The 22,179-nt window shown below is 35.1% G+C and overlaps 1 protein-coding gene across 1 annotated transcript; it reads left to right on the plus strand.

Annotated features, from left to right (window-relative positions):
* Positions 1-6,203: 6,203 nt before the first annotated feature.
* On the plus strand, positions 6,204-20,797 carry LOC125662860 (sarcoplasmic calcium-binding proteins I, III, and IV-like). Its single transcript, XM_048895214.2, has 7 exons — positions 6,204-6,358; positions 9,914-9,991; positions 12,656-12,708; positions 15,634-15,739; positions 16,162-16,290; positions 17,744-17,856; positions 19,074-20,797. The coding sequence occupies exons 2-7, from the start codon at positions 9,934-9,936 to the stop codon at positions 19,320-19,322; spliced, it is 708 nt and encodes a 235-aa protein (XP_048751171.1). The 5' UTR covers positions 6,204-6,358; positions 9,914-9,933; the 3' UTR covers positions 19,323-20,797.
* Positions 20,798-22,179: the final 1,382 nt, after the last annotated feature.

The raw sequence follows: 22,179 nt of genomic DNA on the forward strand, positions 1-22,179 counted from the left end.
TTCATGTTTCCAAAGGAAGTCATCCATTGTGACGATGCGTACATGTATATCACAATCATTAAAATCAATTATTTTGCTGTAAAATGATAATTTACCAGATCTGTTTTAGAAATCTTTTTCAGATGAGTACATAGTGCTCTTGTAAAAATCCTTTTTCAACACAGATTTTTTTCTTTCTTTTTTAATATATATATTTATATATATTCTATCATACTCTAGAGGGCAAGTTTTTGTCTTTTTTATAAGTAAATAACAAGGCATATCTGGTGTTTAAAACATAAATAAGTAATTTCCACACATGTATATCACATTGCAGATATTTTTTCCAATCTTTTTTTTTAACTCTAAATTAAGGTCTACATAATAAGATGCCTTCCTCGTTCAGGAATCTTACAATAAAAATCTAATTCAGATGAACCTAGTTCCGCTGTCCCTTTATATCTACTTAATAATATAAATTTCTTAAATGTAAATGTTCTCTCTCTCTCTCTCTCTCTCTCTCTCTCTCTCTCTCTCTCTCTCTCTCTCTCTCTGACATTGACAAATTTTAATCAAAAATACAAACTCTGCTCACATGAGCTTTTCGCTAATCTCACCTACCTCACCTAGCTTCCCTCCGCCCCCACTCCACCCAGCTTCCCGTTTGAAACGCGTCACAAACGGTATAGTGTATAGTACTAGGTAAAATTTATAAACCAATTTTTTTTTTTTACCTTGAAGGCAAATAATTATAAAACATAAAGCAATAACCTAGGGTAAAAGTTCACATAACCAACCCCAATGATACATGAAAAAGAAAAATACTTCAGTCAAAATTTCGAATCAAATTACTTGTAACTTTTAAAATATTTTTTATACACAAATAAAATTTTAAGTATATGTTTGCATTTGATTTTTCTTATAAACCAGCAGTGTTTTTAAACAGCTGTGCTAGATAAATTCGAAGATAAAAGTAATCCAAATTTTGACTATTAAAGTCTATTTCCAGTTTATGATCTTCTAAACAGAGGACGTTTGAAATCGGTGAGAGAACATCAACTACAGTCTAATTCAATTTACACATTCACAACAAATTCTTTATTTCTTTCAAGTGGGATTTGGGGGTGGGGGTGGGGGGTGGGGGTGTTGACTTGATTTGAACATATTTTATTGTATCTTATATCTACAAACGGTTTGAACACAAGTCCTTTCAACTTACGGGAACCTCACCTTGAATACAACTATCGATATACTTATTAATATAATAAATAGACATAATCATTTCGTAATTACATTTTTTTTTAAAAATGAATGAATATACATATATTAAGGGTAAGTTAGTTGAATATTTTAAAGCATGGTTTTAGGTAGTAGTAACAGTAAATCTTCCAGAATCTCTGATGAAATTTTGGGCAGAGGCAAAAGATCTGTTCGTTTATTTCAGCATGTTAAGCTTCGTCTCCCCATAGCAGTAAGTGACAATCAATGATTTAGATAATGGAGAAAAATGTAAAACTTCTTAATAATTGACTTCTGGCATTATTATAATTGTTAAATACATTTTTCTTTTGGTTCATCGGCATTTACATGGGTTTATTCATATCTGCCATTTTCATCTCCGGGACTATGTGTCCTAATTCTAAATTATGTACCTACTAAATGGAAAATCGTTACGCTTCTTTTGTATTGAACGGGGCATAACTCGTACACACTTAAGAAAAATTTCCTCACTTCTTTTTAGATCTGAACCAACGAATTAAATCATTTGATGTTTACCTAAATATTACATTGAGAACACCGATGTAAATAAATTTCATGATATATTGAATAAGATACTCAGGTCCTCGTTGATCTTGCCAAACCATGCGAGACAATCATAAAATGAAAGAACAGTAGTTGGCAATCTCCGTGTACTTTCTCTCATATACATCCCTCAGATCAAGCCGTATCTTCAGACCTCCATGTAACAAATTCCATTTTCATTTCTCATTTTGATACAGACACTATTTGATTACAAACAGTATCAACTGATGTGTCATATTTCTGACTTTTTCTTTCTTTCTAAAATTACATTTTTATCTCGACTTTTTGCATGGTTTTCTGAATAAGTTTAAATTTTACACTGTAATGATATCACCATGTTTTTTTTTTTTTTATATTGGACTGGTTAATGCATTATGCTATTGTATGTATTACGCACCTAGCAATGCAAGGGTATATTCAAAACCGATTTCAGTCAGATACAGCTCATTGCACCAACATTTATTTGGTTATGTTTGACTTTCTGAGGCAGTGCTATCGGCGAACAAGTGAAGATAGCGATTAATCTCATAAATTCCATAGAGCTCATTGCTACAACAGAATTGAACATGCAAATTGTTATCTATAAAAATACTAAATGAATCTCAAGAATAAATACCAAACAACAACTTAAAGTCCAAATGCTGAATATACAGAAACCAATTAGATTTCCATTATGTACCTGTCCAGTGGCGGATCCATAGGAGGGAGGGGAGTGCCGGGGGTCGGAACCCCCCCCCCCCACTTTCGTCACAAAATTGTGCTTTAAAAAGATAAAAATTACGCATTTTGAGGGTGGAACCCCCTCCCCTTTGAAAACCAAATTTAATAGTAGACACCCCCGCTCCTTTAAAAATTCCTTGATCCACCCTTGCTATCTATCCAGTGACACGGAACAAAGTGTCTACACCCATAAGAAACAAGTCAAACTTGTCCAAACACAGAACATAGGAGGAGCAAGTATCCCCAATTGACTGAGTAATGACACCTATCTTAATGTAGCAAGGCAGAAACTTCGTGTAGGGTATTTAACTTTAAAATTCTGATTTTTTTTCTTTATTCAGATATGTATTAACAAAAGTTTCTAATTTTTCAATTAGAAAGCTATTAAAAGCGTCAGTGTCGAGTTATTTTTTACATTTTCTTTAATCAACTATTTTCCCGCCAATATTATGGTGAGCGGTTGGTTCAAACGTGACACATGGCATGGACAGATGGACAGGTTTAATTAGATTTGATGGGTGTAAGACACTTCATCTCGTGCCACTGTATAGACGGGTAGTGGAAATCTATTAATTAAAGTTTGGATTCAAATTAAGGATTTTGGTAAGTTTTACTTTTAAATAAAGCAATACTAGCTGTTATTTTGGTGTAGTAAAATTGTGATTTACTATTTCATTGACAGAAAAAAATATTGGTTTATAAACTTTTGTTATTAATATTTCTGTTAAAAAATATATCCTGGGGCTCTGAATGAAAAAAAAAATATTATCTTCCCGTACCAAAATCTATTTCTATGTAATGCTATATATATATATATACATGTAATAAAATCGAAATCTTTATTTTGATAAAATCTTAAACACTTAGTTTTAATATTATCGCTGACTATGATACAGACAAAACTATTGTAATAGCACATTTTTTACAACAAAATAAGATTTCAAGATTTATAGTGCTAATATTACTCGAAATTATTGTATGATATTTATCCTAGAGATTCATTTATTATTTCTAGCCAGGTTTCATATAACTAGCAATTTGCATGTTCAATTCTATCAAAGCAATTAGCACAGCAAGCTTATCGTAGATGCAAATGTAAAACATTAAAATATTTTTGTAATTGACATGTTTAACGCTTATGATAATGTGTGTCGAGAGCACCCTTTCCCCAATATTTAAGACAGTACATATTGTTATCAGTGACAACATTTACACAGCGACAACACGTACCAACACAGACACAATTACCATACATTTACATGCAGTCGAGTATCATATTCAGACGCACCCCCCCCCCCCCCACCTCCCGGGACCAAATCAATTATATTTATTGATTTATCCTGTAGAAATATACAGGTACCGTTACAACTTCTCCGTTTTTACCCTACTTTTAATTTTGTATTCTTGATAGGAACTATAAGATTGATCACCATCGCCATAGGCGGATCCAGGAATTTGCGAAAGAGGGGGTCTAGCTCTTGATCTTTTAGGTACTTTTCACAATCTCCACCCGCCCGATTTACCCCATTTGCTTTTGTACATATTAACATCTTAAGGAGATACTCAGGCCAGTGGCGGATTTAGAGAGGGCGCAGCTGCCACCCCCCCCCCCCTAAAATTGTCAAATTTAAGGTAAATCGCGGTATCTTGTCTCGGAAAATGTACTAAACGATAAAAGAAGCAATAATTTCTTCCACTCCTGGAGAAATAAATAACAAAATCTTTTGATTTCTTGAATTATTTTATTGGGAGAACTTAATTTTTCCAAAAAAAAACCCCTTAAAATTTGGGTCATTTTATCAATTTCACCTTATCAAAATGATAGAAAATAGTACAAATGACTAAATAGGAGAAATATTTCAAGCCCCATAAAATCTGTATAACCCAGGAGCTGGACCCCCTGCCTCATACAGTGCCCCCCTCCCCCTCGTAACCGCAATTCCTGGGTCCGCCCCTGCAGGCAGTTTATACATGATGGAAAAGTTTTGTGTGTAATACTGTGTATGTACTATTTGTTTCCCCAGTTCTAGTCATTGTTAACACCATACTCAGACCTGATTTTGAATGATAAAAAGGAGCTGATTTAAAGGTTGCTCCCAATAGGAGGGGGGGGGGGCGGCTGGGAGGAGCTCTGCGGTAAATGGTGCAAAATTCTGCATTCTGAGCATTTCCTGGCACTTCTTTTTCACCTTTAAAATCGTCTGCTTCTTCAACAAAACTTTTATGTTACATATACTTTTTAAGAATTTGTAAGTGATACTTGCATTGACAAAAATATCGTAAATATATATCAGTGTTTCGTCTTATTTATCCTAGAATCAAATGACATACTGGTGTTGATAAATTTGAATGATGTAAAATTTTACATGTAAGTATCCACCTCTCATTTTGATGTAACTCATTAGAAATACAACAACAGCGTAAATCCTTTTAAAAGTTTGTGTTTATATTTCATCCATGCATTTCCATTAACTTGCACAGTTAATTGCACAATAAATATTATAAATTGAAATGCCCTGTAACAAACAGAAAGTCGAATCAAAATGACATAAAAATGTACATCACGTCAAATACATATACATGTTTACATACATTTTATTCATGTTATATATACATATATTGTATCATTTGAAACTTAGCACAAAGTTATATCAAATGATATTCAAGCACTTTCATCACAATTTTATAAAAGTGATCCACCGAACTTATTTATATTTAATAAGTGAGAAAAATAAGGTTAAAAACAAATTATTTATATTACTGCTTTTGTTGACTTTCATATTATTTAAACAGTCTAAATAGTATAACTTACCAAAGTTATGGACTTTAGGCTTGATATTTATCAAATGCAAAGCTGTAATCTATAAATCAAAGCTTTTTTGGTGCAACCTGATGGCGAAATAGCTTCAACTATAAATAAAACTCAAACGTCTGAACACTTCAAACCCATTGGACAATATGAAAAAAATCCAACCCTGGTCTAAAGTCACATGCGTATAAAAGGCGCCAAACTTTTGGCGGGAAAATACTAATTACATCAAATTGGAAATTAAATAAAATCAAAGCTGCTTGCCATTGTTTTGGCATAAGTCTTTAGTAGAACTTTCTTATCAATTGCAAATTCAATTCTTTTAATAATAAAATTTAAAAGTTATTTACAAAATTTTCACACTGCTACATTGACTCAACTGAAGTCTCGTTAGAAATTGGGAAGTGGGGGTGGGGGGGGGGGGGGGCTCCTGGACACCCCCTCTGGATCCACCCTTGATCACTGTTCGTTATTTTCATCTTTTCATTATCATATACGTCTACATGTAGTAACATCCTCCATTATTCTAAAATGGCAAAGACTGTTGGATTGAAAAGAAATACATAAATATTTGATAAATTGATAAAATATATTTCATTATAATCATGATTAATGTTCATGTGATTGTATCAGAATCATTTTTCTCCACACTATAACGTAGTACACTGTATGTATAATGTATGTTGTATATACTAAGAGAAGATAACTCTTGCTTCCTTGTTTACCGCTCCCTATCGATTCTTTCTTTCTCACTTTCATGCACAGATTTGTGGTCCGATCTGTCTAGGGGGGAAAAAAGTTCGGATTTATTTCTTGATGCAATGCTTTCTTTAGTTAAATTCAGTGTTTCTCCTGAAAATCTGCGCACGTAGATCCGCGCCTTTGTGGTCAAGTGAATGACCCTGAACTGAAGCCCGAAGCCTGAAGCCCGCTAAGGATTCTATAAATACAACTCTGTGTCGATTTCACATAAACAGCGGTCATCCAGTGACGAAAGTGTTTTTTGAGTTTTATACAAATATTAATTGGCTTGACAATAAAAAAAAGGTAAGACATAAATTTAACTTCTGATGTTATAAATAACCCCAATATATTTTTAATATATATTCGTGGACGACATATTGGAGATTCTGCGTCTGAATTTACACACATGTGACGGGTCGATATGCCCCTGTGGTCAACTGTGAAATTGACACGTGAATAAATTACACGGACGCTCCTATAAAGTGCTTTACATTGTCTGTGTTTAACAGTCGCACATTCTTGTCAAAACGGTGCATTTATTATCTACTTTATATATCCCCCCACCCCCCATCCCAAAAATCGATAAATTGATTTGGCCATCATGTCATCTTTGGGACGCAGATGACCCCCCCCCCCCACAAATAAAAAAAAAAAAAAAAAAAAATGCAAAACTTGCATGTAATTTTTAGTAATTTTATTCACAGCTGAATACTTCTTTTTTTTTAAATTTTTAATTACATGTTTTAACATTGAATTTTTCAAAGGTCCAGTATTTTGTTGCAAATTGTCTCTAGTATTGTAAATACAACTTGGACATGAAATAAAACATGCATACAATTCAGTATCATTGTTTGTAAGATAGATAAGTTCTAGGATTTGAATTAAAAGTTTGAAATGCATTTTTATATAACTATTGTTTTCATTGATACATTTGCATTAAGAAATATTGCTGTCCTATCAGTGTCAATGATTAAAAGAGTTGCAGTCCTATCAGTATGTTAGCCAAAATAATCCTATTGCATTTTCCACCGGTCCCAACTCCCCAATAAATATTGACCGGTCCCTTACTACCGACTGGTGCTCTACAAACTGAGCTAATTAGCCTTGAGTGAAGGGATCAGGCTAATCGTCCTGTCATAGTGTGTGTACCGGACCCGATATTTTGGAGTATAAAACAGCACATTTGCTAATGTACATGTATTATTACATGTTGTGCAATGACACTTCCCCTCCGTGTTATAAATCTAAACTCTTGTACGTATGTTGTGTGTGGATTTATATTGATTTTGTGTTGGCTTATCACTCGCTATTTACCTGAAAACAGATCTACATTTGTACATATGACTGACTGTTTATTTTGGCTTTCCACACCACAACTGACCTACTTATCTCGAAACTGACCGACATCTGCTCAATTGTTTATTTTGGCTATTAACGTGTTCGCTTATGTTAGCGACTGACCTATAAATGTCCGAGCGTCCAGTGTTCGTTTTATACTGTCCAGTGCTTTATATTGTCCAGTGCTTTATACTGTCCAGTGTTTTATATTGTCCAGTGTTCGCTTTATACTGTCCAGTGTTTTATACTGTCCAGTGTTTTATATTGTCCAGTGTTTTATACTGTCCAGTGTTTTATACTGTTCGGTGCTTTATAATTTCCAGTGTTTTATACTGTCCAGTATTGACTTTATACTGTCCAGTGTTGGCTTTATACTGTCCAGTGTTTTATACTGTCCAGTGTTTTATGCTGTCCAGTGCTTTATACTGTCCAGTGTTTTATACTGTCCAGTGCTTTATACTGTCCAGTGTTTTATACTGTCCAGTGCTTTATACTGTCCAGTGTTTTATACTGTCCAGTGCTTTATACTGTCCAGTATTTTATACTGTACAGTGTTCACTTTATACTGTCCAGTGTCTTATACTGTCCAGTGCTTTATACTGTCCAGTATTTTATACTGTACAGTGTTCGCTTTATACTGTCCAGTGTTTTATACTGTCCAGTGTTTTATATTGTCCAGTGTTTTATACTGTCCAGTGCTTTATACTGTCCAATGCTTTATACTGTTCAATGTTTTATACTGTCCAGTGTTCGCTTTATACTGTCCAATTGTATATTATCACAGTACATCTAGATATACTCTTCCCTATCATAAAGATTTAATCAGAATCCCCGGGGCAGAAATCCTTCAAAAAAGGGGGTGCAGCCCAAGTTTGTACCTTTTCTACTGAAAGGGTGGGTAGGTGTAAGGACCCCAAAAATGGCAAAAAATCTCTTTCTTTCTCAAATAGAGGCGGGGGGGGGGGGGGTTTAGGAGGTGTTACAACCCCCGTAACACCTCGTTAAATTTGCCTGTGGGATACAATGACATGTTAGGTCACCCGAGTTACTCACGTGATCGTGACGTTTAGATGGCGCGGATCCGCCTATTGGTCTGAGTCGGTCGTGCGTCGTCCGTTAACAACTGGACATTTTTAACTTCTTCTTGATAACTACCATTCTAATTCTTTTCCCAATTTTGTATGAAACACCTTTGGACAAAGGGTGGCACAAGTTGTAAATTCTAGGACTCCTGCTCCCCCGGGGCCTAAAAGGGAGAGATAAATTCTGCCGAAAATGACCTCAAAAGTTTTCTTCTCTACAACCCACTAAACGCATAGTCATGTAGAGCAGAAAGGCCTCAGAGTCTACTATAAAATTGAAAATTCATGATCCCCAGGGAAGAGGTTTTCATTTCAGGGTCGGGGCCAAACTTGGTATAGGTAAATAGTGTTTGTGAGTAAAACATTTAGATATCATCTTCTTTAATGCTATTGATTCTAAATTGAAACTAAATATAATATTAGATACATGTATTTAGAAGGCATATGTAGTCCTTTCATGATCCCCGCGGTAGAAGTTTTAGTTCCAGGGTGGGACCAAACTTATTATAGCAATTATATTGTTTACCATTTGAAAGAAAAACAACCCCTTTTTAAAGTTTGCTGATACTGTAAAAAAAAACAACAACACCCAACTAAATATATTTTAAAGGAGAGCAGATAGGAATTTGGGAATTGACCACAATCAGGGGCGGATCCAGGAATTGCGGTTACGGGGCGCGCCACTTTATGAGGCAGGGGGTCTGGGGGCGAAGCCCTGGTGGGGGGCCCAGGGAACAAAGCCCCGGGAAGCTCCTGGATTTTACAGATTTTATAGGGCTTGAAATATATCTCCTATTTAGTCTTTTGTACTATTTTCTATCATTTTTTATGAGATGAAATTAATAAAATGACGCAAATTTTAAGGGTTTTTGGAAAAAATTAAGTTCTCTCAATAAAGTAATTCAAGAAATCAATAGATTTTGTCATTTATTTCTCCGGGAGTGGAAGAAATTATTGCTTCTTACATTGTTTTGTACATTTTTCTAAACAAGATACCACGATTTACAATTTAAATTTTAGGGGGGGGGGGCTGGCTGACAATTGTGAATTTCGCAACCCCAGGGTTCTGAATCAAGGAAGGGTCCAAAATAGTCATATATAGAGTCAGGACAACATATCCCGTAAAGTCTTCCATCAGTGTGGGAATTTTCAGAGGCGTTTGTGTTTCTTTAAGAACACATCTTTATGCTGCTGAATATCAGAATTTAGCTTCGATACGTAGAATAAAGGAGTTCATTATATATATTTCATAACCCTTGGTGTTAATAATATTCAGGTAACCAGGCATTTATAGAGAATATACATATCATTAAACGTTTGAATGATTCAAACTACGCACTGCTTTTTGTTTTCCATGCGATCGACCTTGACTTTTCCCAGAAAGTGTTAGGTAAGGCATCAAAATCTTATTCAAGGAAAACTTACTTGTCTTTTTCAGAGATTTGATCCCTGTAGAAGATGACGCTGTTAGCTCCATTTCAAAAGGAAAAACTGGAATATTTTTTCAACTTTTTCGGTAAGTGGAACGTCTGATTTTATAATGCTTCAGAAATACGTATTATGTATATTTCTATGGAAAGGAATGATACATCTGTATGCATTTCAAAAGACACAAAATATCATTCTTCAGAATTTCACCCTGTTCTATATTACCATGGTTACAGGGGCGTAACAACAATGGTAGCACAAAAGCCCGGGCCTACATATAATTTTCACCAAAAAGAAAATTAAGTCGTTTATACCTAAAAATAAGTCGTCTACCTTATATCCACACTTTCTGGCCATGGTCACTTCTTAGCGGTACATCCTTTGGCTTTCCGTCATTTGTTGAGCCCTCAAAGGCGACCCGTGGTTCTTCAATGAACAGCGAGCTAGGAAACCAAGGGTACATATCTAGTGCCCCAATAAAGATAAAGTTCAATTACTGTTCATTCATACTCAAAAATTACTGTATCCTTGCTAAAATGTTAATTTTCATTTCAAAGTTTCGCCTAGTCAAAAATCAGGGAACTAAAACGTTCTCCCAAGTCTTAATCAATTTGAAGATAAAACAGCCATCTTATGGCATTTGGGAATGCTTAAATCTTACCGTGCACCCGCTGGGGGACCTTAAGCGGTCCCCAGACCCCTTGCCGCTCGGTGCCTACACTTCCTTTCATCATCTGTTACGCCCCTGTCAGAGCAGGGACCTTATATCGTGTCAGTAAGTTCATTGGTAGGGAAACGTTTGGTAATATACAGTTACTGACTGGGCCCAAAGACAACAGCTGTAATTTAGTTTGACCCTAGAAAAAAAAATTAAGGTGAATTACAAATAACTATTGTTTAATGCTTCAATGCTTAATTTTTTCCTATGTAAAACATATACGTTTTAAAAAAGAACGTTTTAACTGTTAATTAAACAATTTTCACAAACATGGTCTATTGATTCACGAACTGTTGACCGGGCAATAGTCTGTCCTATTAATTTCTATTGGCGACGCAAGTCGGTCAGCTGCTTTGTTTTCGTACAAAAATTGCTTTCTATACGTGTATAACGCTATACATTCAATAGAACCGAAATCTTTTTTTTTTTTTAAACTTCGTTTTAATTTTATGAATGATTATGGTTAAAGTGAAATACAAAACTATCATAATAGCACATTTTTATAATGAAATAAAATTTTCAGATTGAGAGCTATTATAACTTTAAGAAAGTTTTCATTTCCATCATTTGGGGGGTGGGGGGTGGGTGAGTTTGTAGCAAATTTCATTAAGAGCGCCTGTCTGTGCTTGGGTATTCTTGAAGAAAACCTGGATTCCTTTTTTTCTGTCCGCACAATCAAAAGAGTGACCAAACTACTGTCATTAAAATGTTTTCAAAGGCGGTTTGTGCAATATAAATATTCATAATGAAGCCTAATGTTAGATGCCACCAATGTTTTATTAATAAAAAGTTACTAAACTTAGAATAGTCATTCATAACATTAATAAAGTTAGAATGGACACGCTTACTGTAAATAAACTTAGAATGGACAAGCTTAAGGGTAGTAAGGTGAAGATAACGAACAGTGGTCAATCTCATTACTCCTTTAAGGAATACAAAATAGATAGTTGGGTAAACACGGACCCTGGACACACCAGAGGTGGGAACAGGTGCCTAGGAGGAGTAAGCATCCCCTTTCGATCGGTCACACCCACCATAAGAAAATGTCATCGATTTATCTAAATGTTGAAGGCCACAGCAAGATATTTTTTTTCCTCGAATGAAGAAACTTTCGAATAAATCATGTCTCATAAGAATAAAAAAAGAGGTCATCTAACAAAGGAGCACAATTTGTGCCCATGGGAATTCCAACATAGAATGACATGTAAATAACATGTGAATTCATGTATGCATACAGGAAACATAGAATTGAAAAGCTTGACATTAGTAAACTTAAAATGGACAAGCTTAATGTTAGTAAACCTGAAACGGACAAGCTTAAATTTGGTAAACTTAAAATGGACAAGTTTAACGCTATTAACTTATTTTACCCATGCCTGACAATTATAAATCTATAATTCTATGGCCTAAACTTAGAATGGACACAGTTAACATAAATAAACTTCAGATAGTCACGCTTAATGTTTGTAACCTTATATAGTCACCCTTATCGTTACCTTAATCGCGACAAGCTTGAATGGAATGTGACTTTAACGTAGCAAAGGAATCTACTCGGTTTTTATACTCGTGTTTCCTGTCCTGAAATATCGGTTCTATATCAGTGATTACCGCCCATTAATCAGTGGACAGAATATTGTATGAAATATCGGTTCTATATCAGTGATTATCGCCCATTAATCAGTGGACAGAATATTGTATGAAATATCGGTTCTATATAAGTGATTATCGCCCATTAATCAGTGGACAGAATATTGTATGAAATATCGGTTCTATATCAGTGATTATCGCCCATTCATCAGTAGACAGAATATTGTATGAAATATCGGTTCTATATCAGTGATTATCGCCCATTAATCAGTAGACAGAATATTGTATGAAATATCGGTTCTATATCAGTGATTATCGCCCATTAATCAGTAGACAGAATATTGTATGTGTGGTCGATGTATTGATGAAAGTTTTGTCTACAGATTCATGTTGATTGAATTCTGTGTTTTGATGATGAAAACCGTCTGCTTTAAAAACATGTTGTAGATGCCAATGAGGACAAGGCGATAGAACTAGAAGACTTGAACGGATTTATGAAAGTGAGTAGAGACCAATCACAGGCACTCGACGTTTTTTAAAATATATCTATAATTAAAAAAATGTCTTCCTGTAAATATAATATATTATGTGTACAGGAAGACAATTTTTTTAAATATAGATATATTTTAAAAAACGTCGAGTGCCTGTGAGGCCAATGTATACACATATAAATATTTACTTGTTTTTGTCTTTGATATCTTTACAAATTGTAATGATTACCATTTCCTCACGAACGTGATGCAGTTGTAAACAATGCGCGTATGAATCTTGATAAATATAGTCCGTCTATGAACAAAACCTAATCTCAAAAGCTTCTGTCTAATGATATCAAAATGACAAAGTTTTATATTAGACGTATTTCAACGACTGGAAATTCCGACAGAATTGAAAGTAGAATGTAAATAATAGTATAGAAAATATATTTAATTTTTTGAAATACAATGAAAATATAAACTGTAACCATATTACCTTAAGGATCTTATTATATCCTTATTATGACATTGCTCTTATATTAATTACTTAATTAATTATATTAATTACATGTATTAACTATGTGGATCTATTCTGATGTCAGATTGTACTCAATATGTGCTTAAACTTCATGTTAGCGAGCAATGCAGGTCCGTGGACCATACCATCGTTAATAAGTCAAAACGAAGTGGCGCCATGACATGAAAATTCAGATGCATGCATTGGAATCAATTACATAAAGGTTACCATGTTTTATATGACCTTATATAAGTGAACCTCACGATGATACCATACAAACAATATATGATACATCCCAGGGGCGGATCCAGGAACCAGGAGGGGGGGGGGGAGCTGTCAGTTTTGTTACGGTATAATAAAAATGTTCACTGCCGCAGCTGCATGGAATACAATACAGAAGTGTCACTGAAACTGGCCAAAATAGGTCACGTCACCATTTAGTATATATACGATTAAAACTTTTGAGATTAGCTTTTGTTTATAGACTTTGATAAGAACAGCATATGAACCTGGGATGGTAGCAGATGAGTGTATGTTGGTAATAAACTCTGGAAACACAACGCGATTTGGAAACTTCTTACAACTCTTGCAAATAAGCAAGTGTAAGAGACGTATTAGCCATAGCTCCCTGCTTCTCCGCACACGGAGAGATGATTACGGAGAGCGTGCAATTGAACGCAATCTCTACCCAGAGTTATCGTTCCTTGTGTAAGTGAGGGCAAGGAACGACAACTCTGGGTAGAGATTGAATCGAACGCTTGCGAAAGGTTTTTCAAAACTACACCGCTTCACGGTGGCCTACTTTTCATACTACGCTAGTTATGCGCTTCATGGAGTAAACTGGCGTACAGCGTCGCAGTTCATGTCTTCGTATGTTTTGTTGTGTAAGCTAATCAATGCAGAGGGAATGAAAAAAGAGGATACTTTTGTCTTTTGAGTAACTTATGAATTCGTAAAGTATTTCAATTAGGGATGTCAATTTTAGTCAGATGGCTTAGTCGAATACTCCGAGGCTTTAGTCGTGCGATAGTCGAGTACTCGTGTAAAAAAAAAAAAACCCAAAAGAAAGAAAGAAAGAAAGACAAAACCCGGACTGACATGTTAAAAGTGTACCTAAGACATCAGTACATTCACCGTTTTTTCAAAATGAGGTCTTTTAAAGTATGCCCACACAGTGGATTTAGGAGGCATGTTCTCAGAACGACACAGAACTCAGAACGACACCCAAATCCAAATGATTTATTTGAACATGAACGAATTAAAACTCGTTTGACCTTACCCTTACACCCTTACATGAATTTTACTCGCAAAAACACCAAGGCATTAATAATTTATGTACTTTACAAATTAGCCGGTTTTCATAATTAGCCAGTTTTGAATATAACCACCTATTTCTTACTGTTTACTTGATAAGCCGGTTATCATGATTAGTTCTAATTAGGAGTTATTAGATTAAAAAATCATTTATTTTTCGTTCTAGTTGTAAAAACCGTTTTGAATCTCTCTTCTTTTTGTGTATTTTACATGATATTTAAAAAAGAAATTCAGTGCAATACTTTCTTTCAATATTTTATATATACACATGTGATCCAAGCACTCATTTAAAGTCATGTTGGTTTTTTTTTAAAGTATTTTTTTTTTTTTTTACAACCAGTTATCGCGGGTTCTGACTTTTTAGTTGATGATTAACCGCGATTTTAAAAAAAGGTGGCTTTGAAATAAGCAAAATTTTTTCTTACGGAAGCTCAAGGTTTTAGGGTACGATCATTCCGAAAATGGTGTGTCTGTTCGCATGGAGTATCGTATGAAAATAACGCTCGTGAATTTTGATTTCCTTTTCATATCCCTTAGGCCAAGTAAAATTAATTAGTAGATTATCATTCCCGCCCGCCCCTCGAAAATCGCCCCGCCCCGATTTTTTTTATTTTTCAAAATTACGATTTCCGAATATTTTTATGTCCGGTCCGGTATCGTAAACGTTCTTTGTTTCACTTTGCCTTTTAGAAACCTAAATACACATGTAATTATGATTTATAAAGCCTTTTCTCAATGAGAGAAGGCATTCTCGAGGTCAAGAATACCATGGCGAAAAATAAAAAATAAAATCCTCCCACCCGCCCCATTTTTTTGTGATGTTTTAATGATAATCTACTAATTAATTTTACTTGGCCTTACTGATTGGCTGTTTAAATTTGGTTTCAATAAAAGAGAGTTTGGATGACCACGCTGTACCATTCTTTCGATGTGATTGGTCTTTGAGATTGAAAGTAAAACCTGTTTCATTGAAATCTATTTGATGGCTTAACAAAGATTTGCTCGCACGATCAAGCGAAGTGACACGCTGTTTTTGGAACGTTAGTATGTATGTTCTGTGATGTCACCTTTACGCTTAACTTTATAGTCACGACTGACTGCTTTTTGGTTTGGTTTTGCAGAAAATTGTTGATTACACCGGATGGAATACGAACTCTCCCTCATATCACGAGATTTTCGGCGTACACGAGGCTTTCTTCGAGATTTTGATGGAGAAAACAACATTTAGTACGTTTGCATTCAATATAAGTCAAATGAAAATTGTTGCAACACTTGTAAGTAATTTCCATCAGAAATTAGTCCATTAAGGGCTGCTAGTTTTTCTCCCTTTGTCCACCCGTCTTTCTGACCTTCTGTCACTATTTAGTTTTATGGACTTTTACTCATGTTTTGAAATTTGATTTTTAAAAGAAGCTGACAATTTGGTTGAAGATTTACAGATCAAGTTACGTCACAGTTGACTAAGTTTTACTAGATTCGTGGAACTTTGTGTCGAAACCACAACAAAATGAAAAACAAAGCAAACAAAAACAAAACAAAAAACAACAACACATAAACAACTGAAGTCGCCACGATATGTTGGCGGCACTAGAATACACGTGTTTATCGCTGGAACGTTTATAACGCTAAACGTCTCTCTCTTTATACAGATAAAGTGACCTTGGACGAGTGGTATAAGCTCTGGGCCAAACTGATTCATGGCAGTATGGGAATGCAGAACTTCCCGGTGTGGCTTCGCCTTCTCCCCAGATCACTGTTCAAGATCAAGGACAGAAACCGTGAGTGTTGCACGGACAGTAGCTCTACAGTACTGATTGTATGTACGATAGAAAAACTAATTCCTGTTGTTATGTGGTTTTTTTGTTTTTTAGCTCAGTTGTATACTATTGTTCCAGTAACAGTGTGTCAGTTCTCTTGATCGAACATGCAAATTTCACTCCCTACTTGGCCGTAGGGTTTCGATAAAAGTGAATGACCATGCTATGTCATTCTGTCAATGTGATTGGTTTCAGAAAACAAAAGTAAAACCTGTTTCATTGAAATGTTATTTAAGAAGCCCCGCCCCCAAAAATTTGATAAAGCGAAGTGACTCGCTGTCATGGAACGGTAGTATGGTTATCGATCGTTTGCAGGAACAGATAACGTGTCTAAATCGTCAATGCAGATCTCACGAAAATCATGTGTTGCGAAAATTGCTTGGATTGATGGTACATGTAGTATGAATTACACTTCTATTTACTTTAATAAGGGTGGTTCACTACACCATTGAAAGAGCATTAAATCAGCACGAAATGAAATCAAAGATATAATGATAAGTACATACAGGCATGTCAAAAAGGCCAAAAATTTACAATTTTGGAGAGAGAGAGAGAGAGAGAGAGAGAGAGAGAGAGAGAGAGAGAGAGAGAGAGAGAGAGAGAGAGAGGAGAATCCCATGATTTTCAAATATTTATTGAAGCCTCCCTTTTGTAAAATTAGTGAATGTACAAAGATTCCCTGAATTTCAGTACTGCAAACAGTTTGTCGTGATTTCATAAAACACGAGGTGATTCTTTATTTTCGCAATATGGATATTTTCTTGATTTATACACAGAGAATAAATAACAAAAATATTGTAGTAACAAACATAAACTGCAGAAAATATCTAAATATCGCAACAACAACAAAATTATAAAAAGGTTTTACTGGAGAAATTACGCAGAATAAAACTTCGTTCGGCAATCCTATAGCACAGTTACAAGTAAAAAGGGTTTATACATTCATTAATTTTTCATTATATTTACAACTACTCTACATTAAATGGGTCTCTCTGTGAAGTGGCATTTTTTGTTCAGGTAAGAAATCACCCACTTCCTGTTTTTATTTATTTATTTATTTTTCATATTGGTATATCTTGATCAAACACTATTTATTAAGCACACTCATCCAATTCATTTATCCCTCACTTTTCACTGAACAGATTCACTATAACTAATTGTAATTAATGGCGAAGTACATTTGAACTTTTTAAATTCTATACGGGGAATTCTCTTTCCCTTTTCCAGATTAGACAGGTGATCTTTGCACAGAGAAGATGCTGGGAAATGAAAAAGAATTTTGAAATTTAAATTAGCAGAAATGATGAAGATCAAATAAAATTCAAGGAAAGAGGAATAACTCAAATATATTAAGCTTATTTAATTAGAATTTTCCCTGCCACAATCCATCATCTGACAATATTTTATTTTTTAGAGGATGGCGTTATTGAGGAAGATGAACTGGCAGATTTCTACGCCAATTTCGTCAAACTAGAGGACTCCGAGGCGAAGAGGGTGGCCAAGACAGCGTACGAGAATATGACAGACGTAGGTCACTAGAGTTCGGGGAGGGGGGGGGGGGGCAGAAACAATACGTTTTGGAAAAAATCCTTGTCACATCATCTAATACTAGATTTGAGGTATTTAATTTTAGTTAAAGTCTGGACTACCCTAAATAAGACAATTTCCGTTTATTTATGATTGGAAACTGACGATATATTATTCGGGATTAACTTTACACATACATTGTAATGTGTCACATGTTAAGACTGACACGAATACGGGGTACATGGCTATTTTTATTGTATCGCGATCGCCAGTTCCATTCATCTTCCACATGCATGATCGCAAGATAACTTCATTCGTTGAAATCATGTATATGAAAGAGTATAGGAGGCGCATGGTGTAATCCAGTGAATTCTGATTCATATTTAGTACACACACGTACAGTGTATATAAGAATTTTCATTCATGTACACGCGATAGTATCGTCTGTATTGTAGTTCAAATTGGGAGCCCCCTTTTAAAAAAACCCGAATAATATAATAAATAAAATTATCACTTTGCTAACTATAAACTACTTCACGGCATTGATTCGTTTCGCACGGAACCAATGGAGAGTAGAGCGATCCACGGTTGAAACTGATGTGGATTGTACGCACATATAATTCCAATGTTATTTATTACAATTGTTTTGATTGGACAAAAGTTAATCTAAACGAGAATTTACACATCAATAAATCCAAAAATGCTATGTATACATACGCGCCTGAAAACAAATAACATAGTGCGGGAAAACTATTCAATTTATTGAAATTGATAATACAGGGAACGAATTGGAATTATAAGAATCAAACATTCTTTTTGAAGAATTTATCAATGTGTAAACTCTGGATATTTTACTCACAAACTTAACATGAAAGTGCTTCGCACTTTTATTCAGTTTGTGAGCAAAATGTCCAGAGTGTACACATCGATAAATTCTTCAAAAAGAATGTTTAATCCTGTAGTACATCATCCGCACGTTGTTAATGGTATACACAGTCGGTATATAATGCATTCCATCACCAGAGGGCGCGTTACACAAACCTTACGCGCCCTCTGGTGAGAGAAATTGTGTATGCTGTCTATCAGATGGTAGAGATTCCTAATTAAATCTCTCTTTTTGAATGCCATATGGAACCAGACATTTTGTTTAGGTGTTATTTTCTTATTCTGGCGCATGAAGCCATGTGTGTGATTCTTTTCGTTTTCTCCACTTTCAGTTTGGTAGATATCCATTAAATCTGGCGAGTTACGAGCAGATCTTCGCCAACTTCCTTCTCGGCAAGACTCCCTATGGACCCGGACGATTTATTTTTGGTTGTTTCGAACATAGTTTACATAGGAGCAAGTTTCGACTGATTAAGGCGGCGGTAGAGGAGAGCGAAGAGGCCACGGAAGAAATCAAGGCGGCCAATAGAGTCAGGCGCGGATCTACTGACGCAGTTAGATTAAGGTTGAAAAAGGTGTAGGAATCGAAGGAGTGGATCTAATAAAAATGTTGACACCAGATTCCCTCATTGTACACTAAAAAGGCCGTCGACGAATTACGTACAGGTTACCCCCCTTGTAACATGAGTTGTGTGTCACGTTTAAAATTCAAAGACTCAATTACAGCATAGTAAAGAGCCGGTAGCTAATAAGGTTCTTGTTTGTGTATAAAAACACTTACGACCTGCAAATCATACAATTTAGCAAACATGAAACAATGAGCTTCTCAAAACCTTTGAAATATTTTCGGAATGTGAATTTTATGCTTTATAAGTACATGTATCTATGCTATGGTCTGTAGATCTGAAATATATTTTCCCCTGATGTGTTCTGTATTGTATGCGCCCTTAAGGTTAAAATCTTGACCATACATGACAGTACATTTAGTAAGATATACAAACAAAATTATTTTTGCACACATTGTCTTGCTTTTATATATACATTGTATATCTATTTTAATTCGCAAATTCTGATAACCACTTGATCCGCGCCTCTATTTCACACGGGAGATACACGTGAATAAACAAACCCCCATATTTTGACTAGTTTAGCTTTAAGTATATTGACAGCAAAACAATATATCATTAGAGCAAGACAGGTGCCTGTAAATAACGCATTAGGTCTAGTAAAGGCTATTGACGAATAGATTAAGAAAAAACAAAACACCCAACAATCGGTATTACCATTTCTACAAATGTTTTGAACGAAAGAAAATCCATGTACCATGGCGTGGTTCTACAAAACTCAGAAATACACGATCAGCTTCACTCCGCTATATGCATTGTAATCAAATGTTTCTAACAACGAATTTTATTTTTGGACACTTTCTTAATTGTCCGCTAATATTACGCAAATGATATGTAATTATATATATGTAATTTGAAATTTTTTTTCTCCTGCATATTCGTTTTGTGTCACATTCACGAAAGAAATCTGTTCAGCGATATATCGTGCAGTGTGGAGACAGGCGGGGGGGGGGGGGGGGGGGGGGGCAGGAATATTCTCATTCAAACATAAAGGTCTAAATTATAGTCTCTTGTGAGATAAAATAAAGCAAAATGTAAAAAATCACAAAATTAAAAAACAGAATCTACATGTCTCATGAACATTGACATAGTTAGTCTTGACCATCAAGACGCATCGACTCGTTCGCGTTTGTCTGATAAAGACAAGCGTCTGTGTGATCGAGACTATGACATAGTGAGTCTCTAACCTCTCTTCCGATGTCAGTCCTTGATAAAACCCTTTTCAAATTCTATGTAGTGCAGAATACATACATCCTGTAGTATAGTTTGGAATATATTGAACAATATTATGTATGAGCTGGGGAGAGGTATAATTAATCAATTTAATGTATAGGTTAATAATGATTCGTCATTTTCAGATACTGAGTTGCATTATATATATATGTTATAAAACTGATTATATTTTGAAATAAATATATTCAAACTCCACAGTCAAGACTTTTGTTTTTGCTTTCGTTATTCAGAACTGTTTTAAACTGATTATTCAACGTCAAAATGCTCTGAAAGCCATAAGCAATGCGTATTTGGAATTAATGATTGATTGATTTTATATTGTTTAACGTCCCTCTCGATAATATTTCACTCATATGGAGACGTCACCATTGCCGGTGAAGGGCTGCAAAATTTAGGCCTATGCTCAGCGCTTACGGCTTTTGAGCAGGGAGAAATCTTTATCGTGCCACACCTACTGTGACAAGGGGCCTCTGGTTTTGCGGTCTCATCCGAAAGACCGCCCATCTAGTCGCCTCTCGGCTCTCACGACAAGCAAGGGATGCTGATTAGTACACTCTCCTATATGGTGTATGGTAAAACTGGGCGTTTTCCATTATATATAAATGTTTTTACGAGAATGATTTCTTTTAGGACTAATCTACTTACTTTTACAGAATACAAAATTGTCTTTGTATTGCATAACTTTTTACGTCTGTAACATTCTAAAAAGGTATTGGCAATTCCTGGAAAAAGTGTATTCACAAAATCCTGTCCTCATGTGGTGTCCCAAATGTATGGGACGGGCAAGATTCTTAAGACAAAGATATGGTCCTTGCTATTGTTAAACAACGTTTAAATGATCAATTCATTCAAAAATGGGAAAGTGATAATTAATAATTCATCAAAAGGCAAAATTTATAGAATTTGTAAGTCCCACTTTGGTCGTGAAAAATACCTTGAAAATTTACCTATTAAACTAAGAAAAATATTTATCAAATTCAGAACCTCGAATCATCGGCCCCCAATAGAGACAGGCAGATGGGCAAATATTCCTTTGAATCAACGATGTTGTATCACTTTGTAATTCAGGTCAAATTGCAGACGAGTTTCATTTTATTTTAGAATGCAAATCAATGTGTGCCATAAAGAAAACAATTTTTACATTCAAGGTATTGTACAAATCCAAATGTGGTTAAATTTTCTGAAATAATGTCAACTACAAGTGTTGAAAAATTGAGAAACCTTTGTTTATAACAAAAATATACGATTTAGTCTGTCCTCCATAACTCATACATACACTGCACATTCTATTTTGGGTTTTTTCTCTCTCGCTCCATTCTTTTCTCTCCTTATGTGAACATGATTATGTTTGTGTCTCTCTTCCCTGTATCCCTTTTCCCATTGGAATGTATCACATGTACTTGGCCTCATGTACCACGTATTGTTGGTTTGAATGAATAAAGAAACGTGAAACTTGGACCTATTCAAACTCAGATCCCCACGGAACTGTTTGGAATGAATTCAAATGTGAGTCCTCAATGTTTAGTTTAGTTTATTAGTACACAACCATACAATTTACAGGCACGGGTTATATAAAACG

The sequence above is a fragment of the Ostrea edulis genome, chromosome 8 (genome assembly GCF_947568905.1).
Source record: "Ostrea edulis chromosome 8, xbOstEdul1.1, whole genome shotgun sequence".
In the NCBI taxonomy this organism is placed as follows: domain Eukaryota; kingdom Metazoa; phylum Mollusca; class Bivalvia; order Ostreida; family Ostreidae; genus Ostrea; species Ostrea edulis.

Excerpts from the sequence above, each read along its gene's own strand:
- LOC125662860 (XM_048895214.2), top strand. The coding sequence starts at position 9,934 with ATGACGCTGTTAGCTCCATTTCAAAAGGAAAAACTGGAATATTTTTTC. Across the intron at positions 9,992-12,655 it reads ATATTTTTTCAACTTTTTCG|ATGCCAATGAGGACAAGGCG; the intron begins GTAAGTGGAACG and ends AACATGTTGTAG. Across the intron at positions 17,857-19,073 it reads CGTACGAGAATATGACAGAC|TTTGGTAGATATCCATTAAA; the intron begins GTAGGTCACTAG and ends CTCCACTTTCAG.